Source organism: Epinephelus lanceolatus, chromosome 4 (genome assembly GCF_041903045.1).
Source record: "Epinephelus lanceolatus isolate andai-2023 chromosome 4, ASM4190304v1, whole genome shotgun sequence".
In the NCBI taxonomy this organism is placed as follows: Eukaryota; Metazoa; Chordata; class Actinopteri; order Perciformes; family Serranidae; genus Epinephelus; species Epinephelus lanceolatus.
Genome location: NC_135737.1, coordinates 19,586,041 through 19,609,808, shown reverse-complemented (window position 1 = coordinate 19,609,808; position 23,768 = coordinate 19,586,041). Strand labels below are relative to the sequence as shown.

The 23,768-nt window shown below is 39.2% G+C and overlaps 3 protein-coding genes across 5 annotated transcripts in view; 2 read left to right on the top strand and 1 right to left on the bottom strand.

Annotated features, from left to right (window-relative positions):
• The window catches only part of rab34a (RAB34, member RAS oncogene family a), a 9,919-nt gene extending 5,410 nt beyond the window's left edge, over window positions 1-4,509 (top strand). For all 3 annotated transcript variants that reach the window (XM_033632325.2, XM_033632324.2, XM_033632326.2), the window contains exons 10-12: window positions 683-773; window positions 2,210-2,317; window positions 2,398-4,509. In XM_033632325.2, the coding sequence (XP_033488216.1) occupies window positions 683-773; window positions 2,210-2,317; window positions 2,398-2,465 (267 nt within the window). In that variant the 3' untranslated portion in view covers window positions 2,466-4,509. The remainder of the gene's footprint in view (window positions 1-682; window positions 774-2,209; window positions 2,318-2,397) is intronic.
• Window positions 3,318-23,768, bottom strand: LOC117260338 (zgc:174895). Its single transcript, XM_033632327.2, has 8 exons — window positions 22,232-23,768; window positions 21,533-21,591; window positions 14,704-14,772; window positions 7,077-7,241; window positions 6,821-6,914; window positions 6,383-6,529; window positions 4,872-4,967; window positions 3,318-4,787 (listed from the first exon to the last, which is right to left on the bottom strand). The coding sequence occupies exons 4-8, from the start codon at window positions 7,197-7,199 to the stop codon at window positions 4,648-4,650; spliced, it is 600 nt and encodes a 199-aa protein (XP_033488218.2). The 5' UTR covers window positions 7,200-7,241; window positions 14,704-14,772; window positions 21,533-21,591; window positions 22,232-23,768; the 3' UTR covers window positions 3,318-4,647.
• proca1 (protein interacting with cyclin A1) lies at window positions 11,175-15,416 on the top strand. The gene is made up of 4 exons (XM_033630736.2): window positions 11,175-12,162; window positions 12,264-12,396; window positions 13,232-13,366; window positions 13,475-15,416. The coding sequence occupies exons 1-4, from the start codon at window positions 11,634-11,636 to the stop codon at window positions 15,159-15,161; spliced, it is 2,484 nt and encodes an 827-aa protein (XP_033486627.1). The 5' UTR covers window positions 11,175-11,633; the 3' UTR covers window positions 15,162-15,416.

Here is a 23,768-nt window from a genome sequence, read left to right as displayed (position 1 = left end):
AAGCAAAATTGTTCTTTTTCAAGAAGTTTGTAGTTTTTCTTGAACTTTTTTTAACTTTTTTATCCTCTTTTACTTTACTGTGATTGTTGCAGAGATGATATAAGCATGCTGAGACGTTGTTGTGATTGTCTATTTGGATTTGCTGATGCTGTTGCCTTTTTAATCCCTAAAAAACAACACATTAGATTACTGGATTATTACTAGAGAGCTTCTCATGCCCCTGAGTCATTCCCTCGCAGTGGAATAAAATATTACAGTACTCTTATTGCCTATGAAAAACAGTAACATTTCATAGTGTTTAAAACTTCTGAGCTGAACGATTGGTCAATTAACAGAACAGAAAATCAGTTGTCAGCCATTTCAAACAAAAATACAAAAACATCCCTTTCTCTGATTTCTTAATAGTGAGGATTTGCTGTTTCCTTTGTCTTAAGTGACAGAAGACTGTTTATATTTGCATTTCAAAGTGTTAGTTGCCCAAAACAGGCAATTCAAAGGCCTTACCTTGGACTGTAGGATAATATCTAATTAGTCCCACAATTTTGTTACACGAAACAAGTTATCAGTTTAGCAGGAAAATAACTGTCAGATTAATCAATAATGAAAACTACAGTTAGTTGCAGACTTTTTGAGTTCGATGTGATTCCAGCATATCTAACTTTGCCTCTGGTCTCTCTGACAGTCTCCTGCTCAGTACTCTCAGATCGAACAAGACGCAATCAAAATAGCACAAGAGATCAGCGCAGAGTATTGGGCTGTGTCATCACTGACAGGTAAGGGTTTTATGTTTTAATGCAGTAAAATGAACAGTGGCAGTAACCCCACTGTTGACTCAGGGACTGTTTGGAAATTATTAGTCAAGGAGGTGGGGTCAGAAGAGTGGGAGGGTTATAAAATTTTTCTTTTTTTTTTTATTTTTATTTTTTTTTTTATAATTTTTTCACTTTAGTATTTTCTTGCAGATCATGTTGTGTTGCAAAATGTGAGAAAGTTTCAGAAGCAAAACTGCTATTACTTTTTGTCATGGACAATGTTACGCGACTCTTAAAGCACTTCTGCTGCTTGAATCTGCATGAAATGCTTCCAGTTGAAGCAAATGTAAAAACACTGCAGAAGAAGATATCTGGTTCTCTATTTGGGCACCTTAACTCACCATCTAATTACCGAAGTCCCTACTGTGAGTCACCATGTCTTGTTATTCTTGGCCATATTTCCTTTCTGTTTATGTAACAGGCTAAATGCCTTTTTTTTTGTATTTGGTTCGAATATGTTTGTTAGTCTATTTGTATATGTAATTTTTTCGAGATGAAAATTAGAAATAATATATATTTTTTAAAAAAAGAAAACATCTGGTCCTCTGATAAAAAGTTGAAGGTACAAGCCTGTGCATATAAAAACTATGATTCTAACTATGATGACCATGAATTTCAGCAAGAAACATCCCATAATTAGGTTATAGTTCTTTCATGTGTGCCACTAAGAGAGGTTGGGAGCTAAAGATTACTGAAAACTAAGCTATAAAACGGTTTTATACACAACATTTTGGGGTCAACTTTGGTTGAATTTAGCAACTGTGGCACCATGTTTGTTGGTGACTGCAACAATGAAGCTTTTTGAATTGGCTGCTGCTCTGACTTGATTCTTCTTCATGGCATTAGCAGCTGAGGCTCGTAGAATTTAGGTCCGTCTGCCATGCCAAAATGATGGACGGGTAAATAATGACTTCTCAAAAAGAAATTAATAATTAAAACTGGTGGTACCGTAAATCTACATGGTTGTTTCATTATCTGGGAAGGTCCTGTGTTTCTTTGTTAAGGATGTTAAGAAAAAAAATTAAATGGAAATAAAGATTAATTATTAGGTCTGTGTATAACAGGACACTGTAACTGTTAAGTTCACCATACATTTGACAACTGCTAATTCCCCTCGTGTGGGATTTGGGCTGTATAAAATCAATTATAATATTGTTAATATTACGATACTTAAATCAGGGATGAGTAGAGACATTTCAGAGAAGGGTGTGGCAGATTTTTTCAAAATGAAAGTGAAGATCAAAAGCTAATGTTAATAATCCTAGAGAGAGTCTTGCTTTTTTTTTTTTTTTTTAGCAAAAAAGGTCAGACATAAGTTTCAGCCCTCCTCCCCACCCCAGTAATTTTGGCACAGTCCCTTACTGATCTATATATATATATATTTTTTCATTCTGTAGGGGAAAATGTCAAAGAGTTTTTCTTTCGAGTTGCATCTTTGGCGTTTGAGATCAACGTCCTCGCTGAGTTGGAGAAAAGTGGAACAAGACAAATTGGGGGCGTTGTCAGTGAGTATCCAAACTCTCTGTAATCATGAGCTGTCACATTTGTCACACAGTTTTAACACCCAGCTGTTCATTTGTTTCAGAAATTAACAGCAATTCAAACAATCTGTACGCTGCATCAAAGAAGAAACAGCCCAACTGCTGCCAGTAAGGATGGAAGTATAGAGTCAAAGGTACAGACTGCAAATGAGGGAAAGACTGGAGGGATTTCTGTGGTCAAAGCAGAAGGAGGGACGCTGGAGTTTTACTTCCTGACATGTTTGAGTTCAGTTTTTCCTGGCCTGGAGAGAGTTTTCCTCTGTGGGATGTGGATTCTTGTGGTGTTGCTCAGTTTAACTTGTCTGGAGTTACAGAGTGACACAGCAATTAGCCACACAAAAAAATGACTGTTCTGTTCTGCTCCTGCAGAGATGCCAAAGAGTGACTGAGGAGGTTTTTAACATGGTGTTTGTGTCAATGCTTAAATATTCAGTCTCGCTGCTGTAGTTTGTTTAACAATTTCTGGTTCACCTTAAAGTCAGCTGTTTAAACTGTTTTATGGTACTTCACCTCTTTTTTTATAATACTGAAGATCAGAGGTTCCCGAGCCTTCTAGAAGAAGTAAAAATGTGCAGTAAATGACAAGAAAAGAGCAAAAAATAGAGGAAAGATTGAAACATTTTAAAGTCCCTCTCCGGACACATTTTTAAGTATACTAATATTTTGTTTGGGTTTTCCCGCATAGCAGTTAAAAAAAACCTCTGAAAAGGGGCTGGAAGCAGATCTACTCTTTCTCCCGCATTGAGAAATTTGCTTTCAATAAGTTTCGCTTTCTCCAGCACCGCTTGCGCTAGGTTGACCAATGAAAGATCAGCACATATCTAAAAGGCTAGTGTTAGCGTTAGAGGAAACATCAGAGAGATTCAGTCATACATGTTTGAACCTTAGTCAGACCCAGACACAGATGACGAGTATCATGTGCACCAAAATCGGTGACTAGCAGACATATCAGAATAGGAAGTGTAGTCAGCATCTTTTATTGGTGGTTTTTTTATAGCAGGGGCGGGGGAAAAAAAGAGTATTGCTGTATTTTACATGGCAATATTGAATGAAACACAGATGCCGTTTATCGCTTTCTTTATTCGCTAAATTATTAATATTGCAAATATAAATTAAACTCTTGGTAGCCTACTAGAATATTACCATCAATTGCTGTATCTGTCCACTAGATACATGTTGCTGCAACAAAAATTATTGAAGTGAAATGGACAGACTGAAAAATGTATCTTATTAGAAAAAGTATGTATATGTTATCACAATGCTCAAAACATGCAAAATCGCAGTAAGATTGTATTGTAAGTATTATGATAATAAAGTATTGGAGGGTCTCTGGTGATTTGCACCCCTCTTTGTTGGCTTGTAGGCTAACTGGCAGTGGCTAAAACCGTGTTAATGGTTGTGAACACAATAGTATTTGCTATAATGGCATGTTTGGTAGATCGTGAAGCTCCCGAATCTGGTTTTCATCTAAAAACTGCGCACTCTGCCATGTTTGCTGACAAAACTTTCACTATGCTAATGCTAACTCTGCTCTCTGTACTGACGAGTCCACTGTGCGCTGGAGGTTTCAGGTGTCTTTGCTAGTGTTGTGTCAAAGTTTGTGATGCCGTCGATATTTGTTTCCCGTATTAGAAAGAGACTGGCTTTCATTTTAGTGACGTACCTAATCAAGTGTATGATTTTAGGAAAATATCCAGACATCGCCCCCTTCAGTAGAGGAATGTGAAAACACCTCTCTAGTAAAAAAACTTTTCACAGATACAAGTCGGTATAGTCAATGTCAGACATTTTGTGGACATAAACATAAGACAGCACATTTTTGAGTGGAGGGGGACTTTAACAATTTCATGTAGCAGGAATATTTTTTCTGATTTCCTTATCCTGATAAGCCCTTTAAGTTATCTTGTGAGCCCTGTGCTGTGTGGGTCCCGACCTCAAGGTTAGGAACCATTGTTAGATGCAGACTTTTTTTAATCTACAGTGTATACTTCATAGGTACTTCTTGCTTTTTGTTTACAATCACATCAGTGACTGAATTGGGATTATCATTTTTTTATATCAGAAACTGAAATAGTTTGTATGAATATTTTAATCATTTATTTTCTTTAAAATGACTCATGATGTGTTTTACATGTAATAAAAAGATTATAAAAACATTTAAATGTGATATTTCAGAGTTATTTAGTTGAAATCACAGTTTAGCTGTCGCAAAACAGATTTCAGTATATTAAAAAAAAACATGTTCCCCTTTGTCTTCTTTACTGAAGTTGTGAGAAGAAATCATGTTTTCTTGTTCAGTTGAAGCTTTTGAAGAAATTGAGATACTTCCGGTCAACTTGGCTCTGGAGCTCTTCAGGGATGCAGTGAGAGAATTTGTAGTGTTCTTTGATCCACTTCCCACCTTCAGTGTTCTCGATGGCCACGGCGGCTACACCTGCCGGAAACAGTGTGTGATGTCTATTTTAAAATGCTGAGGATCTTTGAATTATGTCATCATTATTTAACCATCTAGACTGACCTACAACAGTGGCTCCCAGCCTCTCCACCAGTTTGATGGCAGCCTTCATAGTGCCTCCGGTTTCTATCCATTGGTCCACTATTAGCACCCTAATACCTACAGGAAACGGAGACATGTTATGTACTTGCATCCAATTTTTACCTAAGTGTTCACATGTTTAGCAAAGTCAAATGATAATCCTCTTTTAAAGTAAAGCATAGCAAAAAAAAAGGAGTATAAACATATTAGACAATGTTAAAAAAATAAATAGTTTGCTATAGTGTATCCAGTGCAAAATATAAAGCAAACAGCACAAATAACACAGTGGTACATAAAATTATTTGGCGTTTAAATGTCCAGATGTACAAATATAAATATGCACAAAAAAGAGTGAAGTAAATAATTAAAATTAAATCTAACATTAACATCTATCTCTTGGCTCAGTGTCTAATCCTACACTAAAGGACTAATTCAAACTGTAAAAAATAACAATAAATTTAACATATCTATAGATTAATAAATCTCTAATAGTAGTTTCCACATTTATAGCAAACAATTGTTGGCAGAGAAAAAAAAAACTGGAATACAGGACTTAAATATCATTATCTTTGATGTATTTAAAATGAATAACACAGAATTTAACTCCAAATTGATGCCCTTAATTTCTGATATTATGTCAAAGACACTCCTCCAACATCAACACCAGAGGGTGCTGTGTTACAGGGAATAAATGGACATGAAGTTGAGGAGCCCTGCAGTTTAAATCATGTGGGTTACGTAATGTAAAGTTAGTTTAAGACTATTAGGTCATTAATTGATTAGTTAATCGACAGAATCAGCAGCTATTAACATGATAAATTAAATATTTAAGTCATTTTCTGAGCAAAGATGCCAGATTTGTGTATGGTGGTAGCAGCTTCTCAGATGCGAGCTTATCAAATTTATACCTTTATTGGTCATATATGATAGTAAAATGAAAATCATTGGGTTTTAGACTGTTATTTGAATAAAATAAGCAATTTAAATACATCACCTTGGGCTGTAGAATATAATTAAGGGCATTGTTTACTATTTTTCACTATTTTGTATGATTAATCGATTAATCAACCAAATAATCTGCAGATTAATTTACTATGAAAGCCCTGTGAAAGCCCCTGTTCACATACTGGATTTTCCATACAGAAATAAGTATGTTATAGCCTTGTCAAAGTCATCTGCAAATCTTTATATGTTTAGATTCTGCTTATTATTTTAATTTTAATTTAATTTTTTTTTGTAAAATGATGATCTAAGTAATCACTGAACCTGTGTATTGCTTTTCGTATGGACATTATCCAATTATAAGACTGAATATTTACATAAAAACACAAATAACACAAGTCTAAACTAACTTATACCCTTGTCAAGACTCATAAACTGAAGTGATGTGTCACACGCCTGAGGTGTCCAGACATCACCAGCTGTGTAAACATTCATCTCCTCAGGAGAAATAACTCACATGGTGAAAGAGTGAAGAGTAAAAGAAGATTAACCTGGTTTTAGCACATCCAGTCTTACTTCCATAGTCTTTTCTCTGCCTGTGTAGTCGCTGTAGGTTTGGTATTCAGTAGAGACACACAGGTGTCCTGCTTTGCGGATAGCCAGAAAACCTTTGCCAAGGGTTTTGGCAAGAGACGCACCTGAAAAAAGAAATTAGCGGAAATATTCATCCACATCAACAGAATAATATCTCAGAGATAATCACCATCTGTGGCTAAACCTCAGTGTAAACTAGACCAAGAATGCTTTTGCACAGTGTCATGCCGTGTGCTATGACAGTATCTAAATTTAGTATATAAGGTCAGGGATTAGATTTCCAGATCTTCGTACTAGAAGAGTAACAACCTCTTGGAATTAGTGTGACACACCAAGAGATAGCTCTTAAACTGCAATCTATACCCTTCTTGAAATGAATTAGTATGTGTTCTTACCAAGAATAAATCCCATTGAATCTATCCCGGCAACCAGGTCAATGGTGTCGCTGTGGAATGGGCTGAGAAGGTCTTTGACACAGTCTGCAAGAGCCTGACACGAGTGCAAAGACAGTAAATGCATAACATGCACTGGAAATGCACACACCACTTGTATCTTTCTGCTATAAATGACTTTAATACTCCGTTCAATCAGAGAGAAGACAGTAAAAACACTATCAAGTAACTAGAAATCATCCCCTCCCTCCCTCCATACCAGGGAATTGCAGTAGAGTCTGGACGGGTCCAGCCAGGCAAACTTTGGTCCTTTTGTGTTGGGTGCCATCAGAGAAAGGTACCATCCTTTATGTCTGTCTGCAGGAGCGGCCAACACGTCCATTTGATAAACAACACTTCACGTCTGTGCTGTTCGAGGCAGAAACTGGGGTGAATGAAGCAGACTGTGAATGAGAGAGTGACCAGTCTCAAGTTCCAGTGGGGTGAATGGTGGGTGGGAGGGAGAGGTCTGTTTATAACGCTGACCCAACCATTAGCTGACCAGCCCTGCAGTCAGCTAATGATTTGATGAGCAGTCTCAGCCTCATCGACCATTACAAGCAAACACATGTACTTCTGTCAGTACATCAGTTAGCAGAGCAATTCTTGCTCTGAGGATGCAGAGCAGAAAAGTGCAGATAACATTTGCCAAGAAACAGGAAATGCTTCACTGTCACATTGGTTTTCTTCTTAAGCTTAAATAAAGTTTCTTTTCCTTAATTTTGACACCATACTCCGAGGAAGCTCTTTAAGCTGCTGTTTTTTGCACCCAGCTCCGTCTTGTTTTATGGTAGTGTGGGGAAAGTCTGTTTTCCATGATTTATCTCACAACTCCTGTACACTTTACATCTCTGCCAACTATTGTCCAAAGCACATTAGAGACTTTTACTTTCTGTAATGCATTTTTCTTGCACTACAGATAATCATTACTTCCCATTTATGGTGTGAGAATAGAAACTTACAGAGAGTTACGGTCTGTAACTGTCAAACTGAGATTGCTCTCACCTAAAAATAAGAATTATGGTGTGTTTGTTACCTTCAAATATGCTGTTTATATTTGTATACAGAGCGGCCCCTCTTCCACGGAGTCGGCCATGTTGTTTCTACAGTAGCCCAGAACGGACAAACCAAACAGCAACTCTCAATAGAGCCATTCGCAACTTTGCTTTTTCATGTTTTCACATCGGCCACTGTAGTTCACCTACATGTTTGACATAAATTGAAATTTCAGTTCTGCAACCTCACCGCTAAATGCCATTAAATTCTACGCACTGGACCTTTAAAATAGAGCCTCCTGTCACATGGAGTCTGTAGCGCTATGGCTCATTTTCTCACTTGTATTGTATTTAAATTTAACTGGTTATAAAACATGATGTTGGATGGATGTTTAAAAGCTGCTACGAAAAATGCTGCATTACTTTTTGAACTTGTTGTTTCGTAGATCCCTGCTGTAAAGGATGGTTAAATGGAGAAACTCTGACCACTGATCCTCAAAACATGTTAACCTTCCTGGTGTCCTTGACCTGAGAGAACAAAGGTTACACAGTGGACAGCATTACATTGTTAAGGTTATTTTTTCCCCACATGCATGCCTCAGGTTGTTATCCAGAGCTGCTTCAGGTGTTCAGAGTCACCCGAGTATCGGTGTCTAAATAAACTCAGCTTGTGATCATGTTCACAGCTGGGGAGACAAAATCCATTATCTTACTGTATTCCCAGTACATTCCCCAGTTCTCAGACTGGAAAGGTTCTTAGAGTTATTAAATAAACGGATCTGAAATTTCATCGCAGTTTTTTACAACAGATTTCAAGCTGAGTGTTCACCTCTCAGACAGCAGTGACTGTACTTTCCCACAGTGGTGTCTTGTGTATCGTGAACCCAATGAACTTACAATAAATGTATCAATGAGCCAGTGCTGGAGAAGCTTCCCCAGGCTAACCCCCCAAAGAAAGTATTATGTCCTCTATATGTGTATGTAGACCAAGAGCCTATTAGAAACTAAGCTAACAAACAATACCTATTAAACAATAAAAAATATATATCTATGGCCTGTGCAAATTTGAAAATTTCAACTTCTACTCGTGCTTCACCCTGGATGGCTTTTACCTTTTCATTCTCTCTTACTCTGGTGCTCTCCAAATACACTCTTACACTTTAACATGTTTGCACACTTACAATATGTGCAATGTACAACGTTCTGTTCTTAAATCTAAATGTGTTCAAAAAACTATTTTGAATACAATTTGCTTCATTCTCAAGCTTTCGATAGCTTATCAGGGTGCTCCGTCTCACATCTCCATTATTTCTAATGAATTGTACATGTACTTTTTCTTCATCTATTTTTGTAAATATGAATAAATGAATGTAATCCAAGCAGATATTAACACATGTCTGACTGATAGTACTGCATGCTGATGGATTTCTCTCTCGAAGAAATGCTTAACTCTGCAGTAACAATTTCTGTTTTTGGCCACCAGATGTCAGCATAAACAAGCTGTAAACACAACACTGTCACAGACTTTTATCACCTCTTAAGTTGATTTGATGAACTTTTTAGCAAACAGTTGCTTATTTACACATGCAGCTGTCACAGGGCCACATTGACATTGATTTGGAGTTGTGTTTATGTCCACTGCATGAATGCAAGTCTCTTTTAAGCTCTGTTTTTGGTGCTAAATGCTCAACAGTGTTTACCAGCTAGCTGCTAACGTCACTGTGGAGAAGCTGCCTGCTGAGGCCAAAGACAAACAGATGAGAGCTGTAAATCAAAACAGTGAAGACCACATAAAAATGAATAAATGAAAGCAACAACTAAGGGATTTTATGTCATGCATCCAGAATTATATTAATCTCTAAATTACTCAGTACCACTGAAACCACACTTTTTCCTGTTGCCAGCAGGTTAAGTTAACTATACTACTATAATTATCAGTGTCTTTAGATTTAGCCCTCATTAGGATATTGATGAGGTAACTACATCCACTCTTAACTCTGCAAGACTCATTTTGCATCTGTAAACTCTGCGCACACATCAGGACGATGCACTGAGCTCACACAGGTGTCCTAGATTCAGACACTGACTTTCTAACACGTCCAGGGGGCGCTGTTCTGCAGCTAGCCTGACTGAAAGGAGAATTACCCAGTGGGATGCAATACAACACATATTTCATCAAGGGTCACCTTTCTGATTCACTGTGCGCTGTTTGTTGACTCCACATGGACTCAAAATATTTCCAGCAGCCTCATTTTGGGTTGCCTAAACCCCTCCTGCAGTCAGTGACCACTTTAATTCATGAGAACCCTTTTCTCTCCCCCCTCCCTCAAGATTTGGTCGAATGTTGCCTCTGGTGATTTTACATCATTTCTCTCCGCCTTCCAACAATCCGATTTCAGTGCCTTGAGTAGGCTGGATCTCCGCCTCTAGAGCTCCATAAGACCAGCCATGTGACAAAACACTGGGCTGATTAGAAACCCGACCTGAAAGGAGGATTTTCTTTTCTTTTCTTCTCACTTGTTTGCAGATGCAGAGGAATTTGCTGTGCATCATTTTCTTAAGTCACGTGGGATTTTAGTTAGAATTCCTCTTAATAAACATAGGTCGGATATGATCAGACACAGATCTGCAAAACAAATAAAGCATGGCGCGTATCTCCTGCTGCGTGCAGCAACAATGAAGCTGCTGATTCATTAATTGAATGAATGAATGCTTTTATTATTGTGTCACGGATACTATGCCCACAACTTATATATAGTGGGTCAGATCCAGAATGCTGCATTTCCAAACAGCACAACAGTCTACAAATAAACAATTTCAATAATTTTCACAATGACATTTTCAGACCTTTATGTCTATAATAAAATCCAATCACAAACAAATCAAATGGTATATAAAAATGGAGAAATCAAAAAGAATACCAATTAAATACACCATATTGCCATACATGTGCAGGCTTTCGAGGTCGAGTTTGCACCTTGCACACTTCAAACTTGAACCTTTCCAATATCTGATCTGTGGCCTTCACCAGAATATTTCAAGGTTTACTGGAAATCTAACCCACTGAAATTATACTGTAGTGTGTACAATACAAAACAAAATGGGACCCACTTCCCTTCTCCCCAAACCACACAGCTCACCCAGTCTGAGCCTGCTGAGGCCCTTCAGTCACTGTGGTTTGCGTGCGACAGCGCCAACCTTTCCTCACATTCCACAATGAAAGAGTTTTGTCCCTACATTGTGATTTAGGTCATCACCAATTCAGTGCCTGTTGTGTGGCATTTGAAAGATGTCCAATCTCCTGGGCTGGTACAATCACGCCATGCCTGTTACCATGGAAAGCGGGGGGCAAACTAGAACCTCCTCCATGCGTGTTCCCAAAGTAAATCTCCACTTTCTGGGGTTGAGCTGAGGGGGTTGGGAGGTAACTTGCGGTCATCTCTCTGTGCCATGAAAGGTGCTAGAGGTCCACGCTCTGCACACCCACAAATTAACCCTCTCCTCTCCCTCTGCACGTTTTATTCAGCGAGGTAATGCACCGGTTAATATGGTCTCAGAGTGTACCAGCGCTCTGTGCTGTGTAATTGATAAAGCTACTCTACTCGGGCTTGATATCTAAAGAGGTTAATTCAGCTGACTCCTCCCAGCTTTGCCATTTATCGTATTAATAATCACACCACTTGAGCTTCGTCTTAAAAGAGGGAGTGTTGCTCGAGAGCACCGGAAAACCGCAAGGAGCTGTCTCCATTACGCGTGGTGCTGAAAGTGGCACTGGCCGCATCATGTGGTCGGTCTTCTTTGTCTTTCTGTCTTATCTGGACAGAAACTTTGTCAAAGGCGACTTCCTGAGCCGAGCTTTGGACGCAGAGAAGGAGAGCAAAGAGATGTTCTCCATGCTCAACGGCACCTTTTGCGCAAAAATGTCAACCGTGAGGGAGAGTTTCCTCTACCAGGTGTCAGACGGAGCCGAGATGGTGCGCTCCGTCGTCAGCCCCGCCGGGAAGCTCGTGAACTGCTCTGTCACAATGAACCAGATGCAGGTGAAGTCGTTCATGCATGAGTGCAGGTTGGGACTGAAAGAACAGAGAGCCGGGCAGCAGCTGGAGACGCGCTTTGCGCACATGGATGAAGCCAAACTGATGTGCCGGGAGTTTAAAGAGAGGTCGGAGCGCAGCGGCAGGGTGAAAAAGGATGAGAGTGATGACTCTGCGCTGCAGGACAAGGTTTTAAAAAGATCCAAGAGAGGCTTCACTTATCCTGGGACCCTGTGGTGTGGAGCTGGAAACATGGCTGATCATTATGACCAGCTGGGTGGGTTACATTAATTTAATCTCTTCAAGCAAATTAAGTTAATTATGTGTGTGTGTGTTTTATGTAGATGTGTGATACTAATTCTGACCTCCTTGTTGCAGGAGACTTTGAAGAGACGGACAGCTGCTGCCGCACCCATGACCACTGCCCTCACGTCATCCATGCCTTCTCCTCTAAATATGGCCACACTAATTTCAAGTGGCACTCCATCTGTCATTGTGACTGTGATAATGCGTGAGTAAAACACCTATGTATGAGACAGAAATATCTTTTGCTTAAAAATGAGGAATGTTAATTGGACCACTGTGATGCATGTCAACAGCCACGTGTTTAGGACACTCTTTTGAAATGCATGTGGAACAATGACAACATTATGATGGATTTTCCTTGAAAATAAATGAACAATGTGCATCAGCCTTTTAAAGAGTCAGCCTCAGGTGGTTAAAAAACACAGGGATTATAAAGAAATGCACCAGAATGAATTACAGGTGGAAATAAATGTGGTGAACTTCAGTTATAAACAGCTATTTAAATGTTACTTTCTGGAACTCATAAAAATTGGGTGAAACTTTGCAATGACCATCAACTTTAGGCAAAGCATAATTAACATGATTTTAAAATGCAACAGAATTCACTAAAGAACACATAACTTTAAATAACTTCACATAAAATAAGTCACCAATTAATTATTGTGTCGCTGCTAGTTTGACCAAAGAAAGGAATTAAAGGAATTAAATACATTTATAGCATTAATTGATGCAGATAAGGCACAAATTGGTGCATAAACATTCACCAGAATACAAGAAAATAAAGTGAGTGACGTTCTAATTTTTCTAACAGAGGACCCTCAACAATTTCATATTTGCCCTGCCCAATGTTGAAACAAAACCTATTCCCTAGGTGAAAACAGGGATTATTGCAGAAGTGGAGTCGCAGCAACAAGTCAAACACAGCAAAGTCAGTTACTCTGCTATTATAGGGTCAAACTGTGTTGCCATCTCTTTTTGCATTTAACTGATTCCCGAAAGACAAAACTAAAAACAAGGCTGGATTTTCGTTCTCTCTGCAGGTTGAAAGATTGTCTGAGGAAAGTCAACGACACATCTTCCAGGGTAGTTGGTCAGGCTTTCTTCAATGTCATCGGTGTGCCTTGCTTTGAGTTAGCCTATGAAGATCAGTGTGCAGAGCGGCACTGGTATGGCATGTAAGTATCAGTTAACTTTGGTGTTAAACTTCGATTTGCAACATCCTGAGCTGGATTACTTTATAAAGTCACCACACACCTTTTCCCTTTTTTTGTTTTCCCTTGTAGGTGTAAACGGTATGAGAAGTTTCCAGTTGCTGTGCTGAAAGAGGCGGTCCCATATGACTTTGGTGGCATTGATGTCATCGATGTGCTGACAGTGGGTCCTCCCAAAGCCAAAGATTTGAAGAAAAGCAAAAAAGAAGAAAAACCAGAGAGCACAACACAGTCAACAATGTCAAGCCCTGAAGAGCCTTCACTTGGAAACGTTGTCACCGCTGCAGAGGACTTCATCAAGGTCCTCGCTACCGTCTCCACCTCTCAGAGCTCCACCACTGACTCTGATAAAAGTGAGACTCAAAGCTCAGAGAAGAAGAAGAGGAAGAACACAGGGAGGAAGAAGGAAACCACCAAAAAGCGAAAAGGAAAAGGAAAAGGAAAAGGAAAGGGGAGGAGGAGAAAGCAGAAAGCAGAGGAGGGAGCTACAGTTTTGCCTTCTTCAGCAGAAGAAGTCGTCAGTCTGAGTAACTCCATCAGTGAGGCAGACAAACATGAGCAGTCAGGTAGAAACACAAACAGAGTTGGTGACAGTGAATATGAGCTTGAACGAAAAGAGCCCTTCAATGACGTCATGAAAGATGAACCAGCGATGGATAAGGAGACTGTTTCCATTTCGTCATCTACGACAGTCCAGAGGAAACCAGCAGAGGCCGCAGAAGAGGTCACTCTTTCTACGCCAGCAAGCATCAATCCACACAGAGCTAACACCACAAAGCTCAGAAAGGGTAAGAGAAAGAAAAGCAAGCATTTCCCTCGCCCTTCTTCTGAAGACTTTGTAACAAACACAACAGACAACTTCAGAGCCATTTCTGTCCCCACCATCATTACCATAACCCCAACCACACAGCTCGAGCAGCAGGGCTTTGTTGTCAGCACTGCCAGTGCCCCCATTGTAATCCCCAAAGTCAAAAGGAACAGGTCAAAGGAGAGAGGAGACAGAGGGGGCAGAAAAAAAAGGAGGAAACTCAGCTCGGCTTCACCCATTGAGGTCGCTGCCCATGAAAATTCCTCCGCAGCCAATCTGAAAGTGATCCCTCCCTCCGGGGCTCCCACCATGCCGTCAGTGCCCACCACAGAGACACAGGTTTCACACAGGATAGACATCTATGGAGGGAAATCGACCGTCCAAGTTTCGGCTCTGAACTCCTCTGTTAGTGTTCTGAAAAGGCAAAAGTCGAAAGGACCGAGAAGCAGGAGGAGGAAAACAGTTTTGCCCCTTTTGTCAAGTGAAAGCCTACCTATTCTTGAAACTCCAGAGACAGGTGATCCACTGGGCAGCCCTACGACCACTGCTGCAGTTAGCAGGCCTATGGAAGAAACAGAAACTCACAGTGAATGGAGGCTTTTTACCACTATCCCCATGGCCCCTTTTATCAATACAAAGCCACACAGACAGCAGAGGAAACCAAAAAAGAAAGCCATGGCTGCTGCTCTCAGTGAGGGAGTTTCAATCCCTAAACAAACTGAACAAACACCAATGACTTTTACAACCACACCACCCAAAGCTGCCACCACTGAAGAGCTCAATCTACAGAGATCTGAAAACCTCCATGTGACCACCTCTGCAACTCCGTTCATGAGTCCAATTCAGTTATCTATTGAGAGAGCAAAAGCACAATTCACCATAAAGAAGAGGAGGAAAGCAGCACGGTCTGCAATGAACCATGTGATGCAACAGGAGCACAGAATAAGTTAAAAAAAAAACACTTAGCTGGTTAGCTCACTTCGCTCAGATAAACTTAAATGCTACATCACTATATTTACAGTATAATCTTTTCTGGCTCAGAAGTTAAATCACAGAAATGGACAGAAACCATATTTGATTGTTATGTGAGAATCAGTTCTTGTAATACTGTTTTCTGCATGTCTACAATAAAAATTTCCAAATGATTCTATGAATGTATCTGACACTGTTTATATCTGCTGATGAAATAAAGTAACATATTTGTCATTTTGAGAGATTTGCTTATGAATTTTCTCGCTGAGAGTTTAACTTTCTTGTACAGTGAGGATAAAGCTAACACCAGCAGCTGCTTAAACCCGCAACACTTTGCTTTATGCACACATTAAACTAGAGCTGATGTGTTAAAGGAATACTTCACCCACAAAGTTACCATGTAAATCAGGTAGCCATGCCATGTTACCTTGGATTTGTGAAGAAACTGTTTTTCTCGCAGGCCTCCAAAGAAAATGATGAACATATTAATTCAGTAGCTGTTTGGGAACCACGGTTAATGACAGCAAAAATATAATAAAACATCAATTTACAAACCCTCACACAACTCGTGCAGTATAATCCAAGTCTCATTTATCCAGTCATCTGCTCAGGACTTCCCTTCCATGCACTTTTGCTAAAAAAAAACTTTAAAAAAAACAAAACAAAACTGTATCGGCATGGCTTTGAAGAGAGCATCAGTAAGTTTCACTATCAGTCCATATATAATTAGCAAAAATGCTTGTGTTTGGGAAGTACAGAGCATACAACTGGATAAATGAGACTACACTGAACGAGTTGTGAGAGTTTGCAAATGTATGTTTTGATATAGTCTTGCTGTTGTTAAGGACGGACCCCAGACAATCAAAAAAATATATATATATATTTTCACAGTTTTTTGGGGGAGGCATGCAAGAAAAACAAAGTTGTCTTCACAAATTGAAGGTAACATGGGGTGTATAATTGATTTACATATGATCATTTTGTGGGTGAAGTGTTCCTTTAATCTGTGAGCTTTAGAGGTGCTGGTGGGTAGATATTGTTGCCTTTGGACAGAGCCAGGCCACAGCCGTTTCCACCTGTTTCCAGTCTTCTGTTGTAGCTTGATTAGATTTTTTTTCAAGAAAGTTACTGTATATTTTGTAATGTCTAACAGTCCCTTAAAACTTTGAAGTGAAATGAAATGATTCAGATAAAGCATGACAACACGCTAGTTTGCTCGACAGATAAAACTCTAAATGACCTTTTTAAGATCATTTTGTGTGCCAGTTCCCTTGATATCTCAGCTGGAAGTATTTAATCAAGGGGAGAAAATTGGAAAACTCAGAGGCTTAATGCTAACCTGCTTAACCTGATCTTAATTTTTTGTGAACCTTTCTTTTCATACAGCGAGCACAGAAACCATGCCAAGAAAACCCTGCAAGGTTATGTACTGTACTCTTTTTGTTCAGAGGGGACTTTGGCCTTATAGCTGAGCACCTGTGTGGTATAACTCAGGGTCACATTCTCCGCACAGATTAGGTGCTCACTTTGCACTTTAACGTCTCAGCACTTAGGGTTTGTAACACCCTGTGCAGAGGCTGAAATCCCTCCAGGTCAGCTGATTCTCACATGTTTGCGTAAGATGAATTTGTCTGGATGAGTTTGAAAAGAGTGTGATATCCAAATTAGGTCTTCATCACATCAAACACCCAAAAAGTTAAATGCACTATTAAGAAAATAATTCCAGATGTACAGGGCAGAATCAGATGATCGTGTGCGAATCTTGAAAAAGTGGGAACAATGCAACAATGCAGACTTTCATGCTGCGGCTCAAGTTTCCAGCTTTTTTGGAAGACACCCAAGCATTCAAAGGAGCTTGGCATTCAGACACAATCATAAGCTGAAATGGTAGAACGACTAACACAGTTGGAGCTGTGCTAAACCATTTCTCACAGTGAGGGGAGAAAAGCAGCAGGAATTTCATCTGCAAGTTTAATATGTTTGGGGTTTTATTTATGCTTTAAGTTTATGAACACATCATCTGCATACAATTTGAAACTCTCGGTTGGGATTTTAAAACTTAAATGACAAGATGCTCTGCAAAGACACCCAATAAAAAGAATAGTATTCCACACAGGTATTGATTATTATGTATACCCTAATGCTCACATATACAACTTTCATTTAAGTAAGAAATGAAACACTGAACAAATGTGTCTCCAAACCTAGCCTATTTTTTTTTTTGTAAGGAGTTACAGCTTAGGAGTGAGTTACGAAAGTTCTCAGAGCAACTCTGAGCAAGGAAGGGAATGAAACTTCAACCTTAGTGAGGAGGTGTGGTTGACCCTGTTGCTAGTATGATGCATTCTTTTAATGGATGTGATTGGTTGTCAGAGACACGCCCTTTATTGAGCCTGCAAGGTGTGGACACCCAGAGGAAATGACATGAGCTGTATCACAATATGAGACTACAAGTGTTGTCATTGTGTGATGGAAGGTGATGGAAGGTAGGCTGACCAAACGTCCTCTTTTGCCCGGACATGTCCACTTTTGACGTCCTGTCCGGGGCGTCCGGGGGGTTTTTATAAACTGATGATAATGTCCAGTTTTCCGTGTGTTTGTGTGTGTGTGTTTTAGAGTGCAGCACAGGCAGCATATTTCTGTCCAAACCCGACAGTCATTCTGTTTTGTTATGTCCGAAACCGAACCGAGCCCATTATTTAATGACTAAAGCACTGAGTTTGTGTCACACAGTTGTCATGGTTACAGGCTATTTAACAAGCTGGGCGTGCGCCGTGGGTGCTCCACTGAGAGGGAGACCTCCGTGTTTGAGATGGGAGCAACAAAATAAGATAAAATAGGAAAAACCTGTCTCCCTCTTTTATTTAATTTTCAGCGTTTAATCAAGGCGGAGGCGGGTGGCTGGAGGACCAAGGCTTCCGGTGAGGGGAGAGGTAGAAACAAACAGCCAATGTATGTGTGTGTGTGTGTGTGTGTTCTGTTCAGGTGTTGTCACGTAAATAACAGTGCCCAAGCAATAAACAGGACGGACAATAGGATTTTATTTATTTTTACATTACATTTTCACTGAAAGCTGACCGAATCCGACCCGAGCCCGAATACAATTTATACATTTTTGACCGAACCCGGCCCGACCCGTCGGGACCCATGGGGTTTGGATCGGGTAGCCACACTCTAGTGTGTGTGTGTGTGTGTATGTGTCCCCTATCTATTGGGGCCTATCTGAATTTCTGTCTTTGAGAGATAATATTTTGTAATATAACTGAATTCTCTATCCATACATATAAACTTTAAATATATTAAAATGATAAGGCATCTTTGAGTAAACTGCGAGTATCATTTAAGTAGGCTATCTCGTGGCCGGGCCGAGTGTCCTCTTTTTTGGAAATCAAAATATGGTCACCCTAAAAGGTTGAGGCAGACCCAAGTCATCACTGCTGCATTTTCCCAGTTTTCCAAATATCTTAGTGTTGTGATCGTTTTCTTTCTGGAGTTATAGTTTTATTGTGCTGGGTGGGAAATGTATATGTATATTCCTAATGAGATCAACCACAAACATTATACCTGCATAATCTTATCTGTAGCATGTCATTTACTCACTGTCAACCAGCGTTTGGAGAATATTTCTGTGACTTCTTTGTGTTTCTGCCATTTTCTCCTCCGATTAAGAAACTCTTACTCCTACAGTTTCTGTTTTTTTTTTTAACCATAGGAGCTCTCTTAAGGGCTAAGATGCTTTGTGAACTTTTATCTTTACCAGAGCCTAGTCTTTACTTAAAGGGAAAATTCTCAGAAAACGTCATAATTCTAAGAATTTTCTTGGAAATTTGTGACTAGGAGCAGCTCATACGAGGAAGCTTTATGGGTATGACCCCAGATTTATACGAGGATAAAGAATGATTAGCACACTTACAGAGGTCAACACACACACACACACACACACACACACACACAGGCTAGTGCTTGTACACAATGTCTCATAAAGTGAAGGATTGTATTTATTATTATCATTTGATCCATTATTATGAAAATATTGATTACAGCTGCTTTAAAGACTTGGGGTATATGAAGAGGCCTGCCTGTTAAGTGCCTTAACAATAGAAATTAAGACCTGAGGCACTGACAGGCAGTGAAAAGATATCAGCACAGTGCGATGTAGGAATGAAATGGTTACCGATTTTACGATAAACCACCATAAAATTCTTGATGATTAATATTACCGTTTCAAAATTTTCATGAAAACGAAGATTGAAAAACTCACAGTAAATACTGACCAGCATTAACTAAAACACGATGGTAGGCAGTGACAGCCCTCTGGAGATTTTTCAGCCTTATTTTTTACAGAGCAGCCAAACCCGGTGACACTACTGGCCCCTTGTCCTCATTTACAGTGACACTCGAACACACATTTCAAAGACAGGCTGCTTATGCAGCGTGTGTATCAATACTTTTTGAAAAATTTCAGCATATTTTACAATAATGCAATAATCCTGATAACTGTAACCATTTTGCTCACAATTTGCTCACTAGCAGTAGCATTTGGGACAAGTTGCAGAGGGACACAGAAGACTGGCTGGATAGCTTTCTCCAGATCATGGAGTTAAAAGAATAACTTGATTTTGGGTATTATCCTCAGCTGAAGGAAATCTTCAGTACAGTCTTTCTGGAAGCTATGATCTAACTTTCTGTGACAGGAAGAGGTGCAGTAGTTGGGTTTTGATGCCCTGTGGTTGATAGAAAGTACGAGTAGCTTCCAACCAATGCGCACCGCATTGGTTGGATGCCCACTGGGCAGGGGTTGTGTTAGGGTTTTGACCCCAGCGCATTACTGCGGAGATGGCTTTGAAACATAGGAGAGATGTGATGGGAGGCAAGCTCTGGTCAGGCAGAAAAACACACAGAGAAATACACAATCCGTAGTATGAGCGATAATGAGGGGACAAAGCACACTGTGGCTTCCTGAATCCAATAATCCATTATATTCGCCAACACAGAGGAGGATTTATTGATTGAGAGAAACTGAAGTGTGGTGGTTAAATTGGCTGGTGTGGCACTGATGGATGAGGAGAGGGATGTCGTGCTTCTGATCCAATAAGATCGTTCATCACATACAGATGGTCCTGCTTCTTCAGTTTGACTTGTAGTTTATGTAGAACACAGTAAATGCACAGTGCAGTAAGAACCGTTATTCAAGCATGTATAGTATGACAAAATGCAGGACAAAAAATGCTTCACATTCACAAAAAAGACATTTTAAAAAAGTATTGATATAAGTATTTAAATCAAAGACAAACGGAATATAATGGAAAAATCTTTATTATGAGGTTATTTTGACGACATAGCTGAAGGTTGAAATGACAGCAATCTGGATCCAGCATATCTATACCTGCTCACTGTATTGTGGAATTTATGCAACTTAAAGGGACAGTTCACCCCATAATTAAAAATATGTATCTTTCCTCTTACCTGCAGTGCTTTTAATTAATTTAGGTTGTTTTGGTGTGAGATGCTGAGTGTTAGAGATATTGGCCGTAGAGTTGTCTACCTTCTCTTGACTATAATGAAACTAGATGGCACTCGGCTTGTGGTGCACAAAGCACTGAAAAATTACATTTAATAAACTCAACAGCAATGTCTATTTATAGAAATCATGACCCGGTTACTCAAGGATAATCCATAAACCTTGTTGTGAGCAGTTTCATGTAGGAACTATTTTCTCTCTACCAAACCAGTGCCATCTATTTCCATTATAGTACAGGATAGGAAGGCTAATATCTCCAACACTGGACAACTCACACCACAATAATCTAGATTGATTAATAGGACTATAAGTGAGGGAAAAATATGCATATTTGATTTGAGGGTGAATGCACCTTTTAATTAATTATTTTGTTAAAAAAAAAATATTGTAATCACAAAATTTCTAATTGTTGGAATCCAAAATAATAAAGATCTCACTCAAAACTTTTACAACACAATACTATTTTTTTTTTTTTTTTTTATTCTTCTGGCAGGCAGTGATGGTGAAGACTAGCCCCATTTCTCTGACCTATATTTTCTGTTTGGGTGCAAGGAGCTTCAGCCTGGTCACAAAACAGTGAGCCAAGTGCTGTGCCAACATTTGTGTACGTATACAAATGTAGGCTCTGAGTTAATGAATGTTCATTAACATCAGAAAGACGGTGGGTGGTTGGCAGTCACCAGCTAACTTTGGCTTTCTCCGGACTGGAAGCTGAGGGAGAACCCTGGCAGCTCTCCACAGGCAAAAGCACACAAAGAGATGAAAGTTGGTTTGTCTTTCAGCCGGACAGACTGAGATATTTCAGTGTGGACCAAAGGGTTGGACTCACCAGTTGGGTTCACCAGTTAATATCGTGGAAGAAGAAGCTGATCACTTCCATGTTGGAGACTGTAGAGAGAATTAAGGAGACATTTAAGCAACAAGCAAAACATTGTTCGAGTTTAATGCTTTTCTGCAGCCTTCTCAATATGGTAAAATGTATGTCTGGGTTCATATTTTTTTTCCTCTCTCTTTTTGCTTCTTTGAAAAGAAATATTTTTTTTCCCTATTTTCTCCATCTTCTTCTTTCTTCTTCAAAAAATAATAAGATAAAATAAAACAAAATGAAATGAAATAAGATAAAATAAAATAAAATAAAATAAAACAAAATAAGATAAAATGAAATAAAATAAAATAAGATAAAATAACATAAAATAGTATAAGATAAAACAAAACAAAAATAAGATAAAATAAAATTAAATAACATAAAATGGAATAAGGTAAAATTAAATAACATTATTGCTGATTTGTCTGTTTGTTCATATGAGTTGAAGAAGCTAGAAACTTTTAACCTCATCAGAAAGGTTTTGGTTATCCTGGAGGTTCAGTTCAAGCTTTACTGGCACATGTGGATACAACAGACGGGGAGGTGTTACGGCTGAGAGAAGCAGAACAGGCAGGGAGGACCCAAATACAGGAGAGCTGGCAGGTGGATTCAGCAAAGATACTTTATCTGAAGAAAACCAGCTTACAGGAAGGAGATGCATACCAGACAGGCAGGCAGAAGCAATCAGCAGATCAAACCAAGAACGCAGGGAAACCACAAGAAAACATGAGTCAGCGATCTGACAACAAGCTGGTGACAGCTGCAGGTATGAAGAGGGTGATGAGGTAACTGGGAAGGGATGTGTGAGTGAGGAGGGAAACCCAGCTGACTGCAAATAGGGCCAAGAAGAAGTCTGGGGACAAATGACATGTCTGGGAAAGTAAAGCAAAGTACATGTAAATACAAAGAAAAGAAGTGATGATATATACACCAAATGAAACAATTTTACTGTCCTACTTCTAAAGACACATATAACCAGAATGTATTCCCCCTAAATAAATACATTCATATCAGACAAAACCAGTGGAAGCTTTTTGCCCACTTTCATTGTCTTTATCTTTAATCTCAGCATTTCACTTTCAATGCAGATGTTTTTTTAATTTTATCTATTTAATTTTTGCCGCACAGGCTTTGATATATGAGTCTAACAGATTTTTTCATGAGATCAGTATCTGGAGGCATGTAATAATATTGTGCTTGTGACCTCTAGTGGGCAAAGCCTGAAGGGATGTTCATCAAGTTGTGTTGCTCAGTGGAAATCCATACTCGCACTGCATGTCTGTGAAAAGTAAATTGTTTGGTATAACTTTGCTGATTGATTTTTTAAAAAAGTACTGCTGGAGAATTTAATCGGTTCATTGCAAGACAGTATAAAACAACTCATTATTTGATTTCTAGGGTGTTTACTTGATATTTTTTCTGATGTAGGTTAAACCTGCCCATCTACAAGCAGCCCAGAACTTGTTGTTAAAACTCATGTTCTTACTCCTAACAAATAACTATCTTACTGGTAGAGAACTTGAAGAGTGTCTTCAGGCATCTTACTTCAATTATTTGTTGCTTTAAGGCCCAAATTACTGAAAGTAATAAGATGACTTACTGTATAGAATAACACTCTAAACATGCTTGCTGTAAATGTGTACTGGTTCCTCTCAAGGTCCTCAGCAAAGTGATCCAGTTCCAGGTCTTTGTGTTGCTCCAACGATTACATGTTGGGATCTTCCACCAACTCAATGCACTTCAAAGCATCAACAACCATCTTGTGCACCCACTCGCAGGTCTGTGGGTGAACCATCCAGATCCTCTATGTAGGAGTCAGCACTGTCATTTCAGACAGTGACAACCCACCACACAATGGCCATGATGCAAATAAATCATGCACACTAAAAGTGAGTCATATGACAGTTATAATCCAAAATCCTAGATGTTTTTCACCTCAAAGGGCCTAGACATTTCAAAAGGGTTTTCACAGTCTGACCTCATTATTCTTGTGCATATCCCAGGACTCTTCTTAAGCATATTTAGCAAGTCATGATCTCTTTTATCTCCTGAAAGATACCCAGCTTAAAACCACATGTATCTGTGTATCTCAGAAGACAACATCAATGCACATATTCTAAAAACATGAGCCTCACATTAAGGTGTCTTTGTGGAATCACTCTCCTGTACCACCAACATATTTATTAACATCCTAATGCTG

Excerpts from the sequence above, each read along its gene's own strand:
- LOC117260338 (XM_033632327.2), bottom strand. The coding sequence starts at position 7,199 with ATGGACGTGTTGGCCGCTCCTGCAGACAGACATAAAGGATGGTACCTT. Across the intron at positions 6,915-7,076 it reads GACTCTACTGCAATTCCCTG|GCTCTTGCAGACTGTGTCAA; the intron begins GTATGGAGGGAG and ends CACTCGTGTCAG. Across the intron at positions 4,968-6,382 it reads ACTGGATGTGCTAAAACCAG|GTATTAGGGTGCTAATAGTG; the intron begins GTTAATCTTCTT and ends CGTTTCCTGTAG.
- proca1 (XM_033630736.2), top strand. The coding sequence starts at position 11,634 with ATGTGGTCGGTCTTCTTTGTCTTTCTGTCTTATCTGGACAGAAACTTT. Across the intron at positions 12,163-12,263 it reads TGATCATTATGACCAGCTGG|GAGACTTTGAAGAGACGGAC; the intron begins GTGGGTTACATT and ends TCCTTGTTGCAG. Across the intron at positions 13,367-13,474 it reads GAGCGGCACTGGTATGGCAT|GTGTAAACGGTATGAGAAGT; the intron begins GTAAGTATCAGT and ends TTTCCCTTGTAG.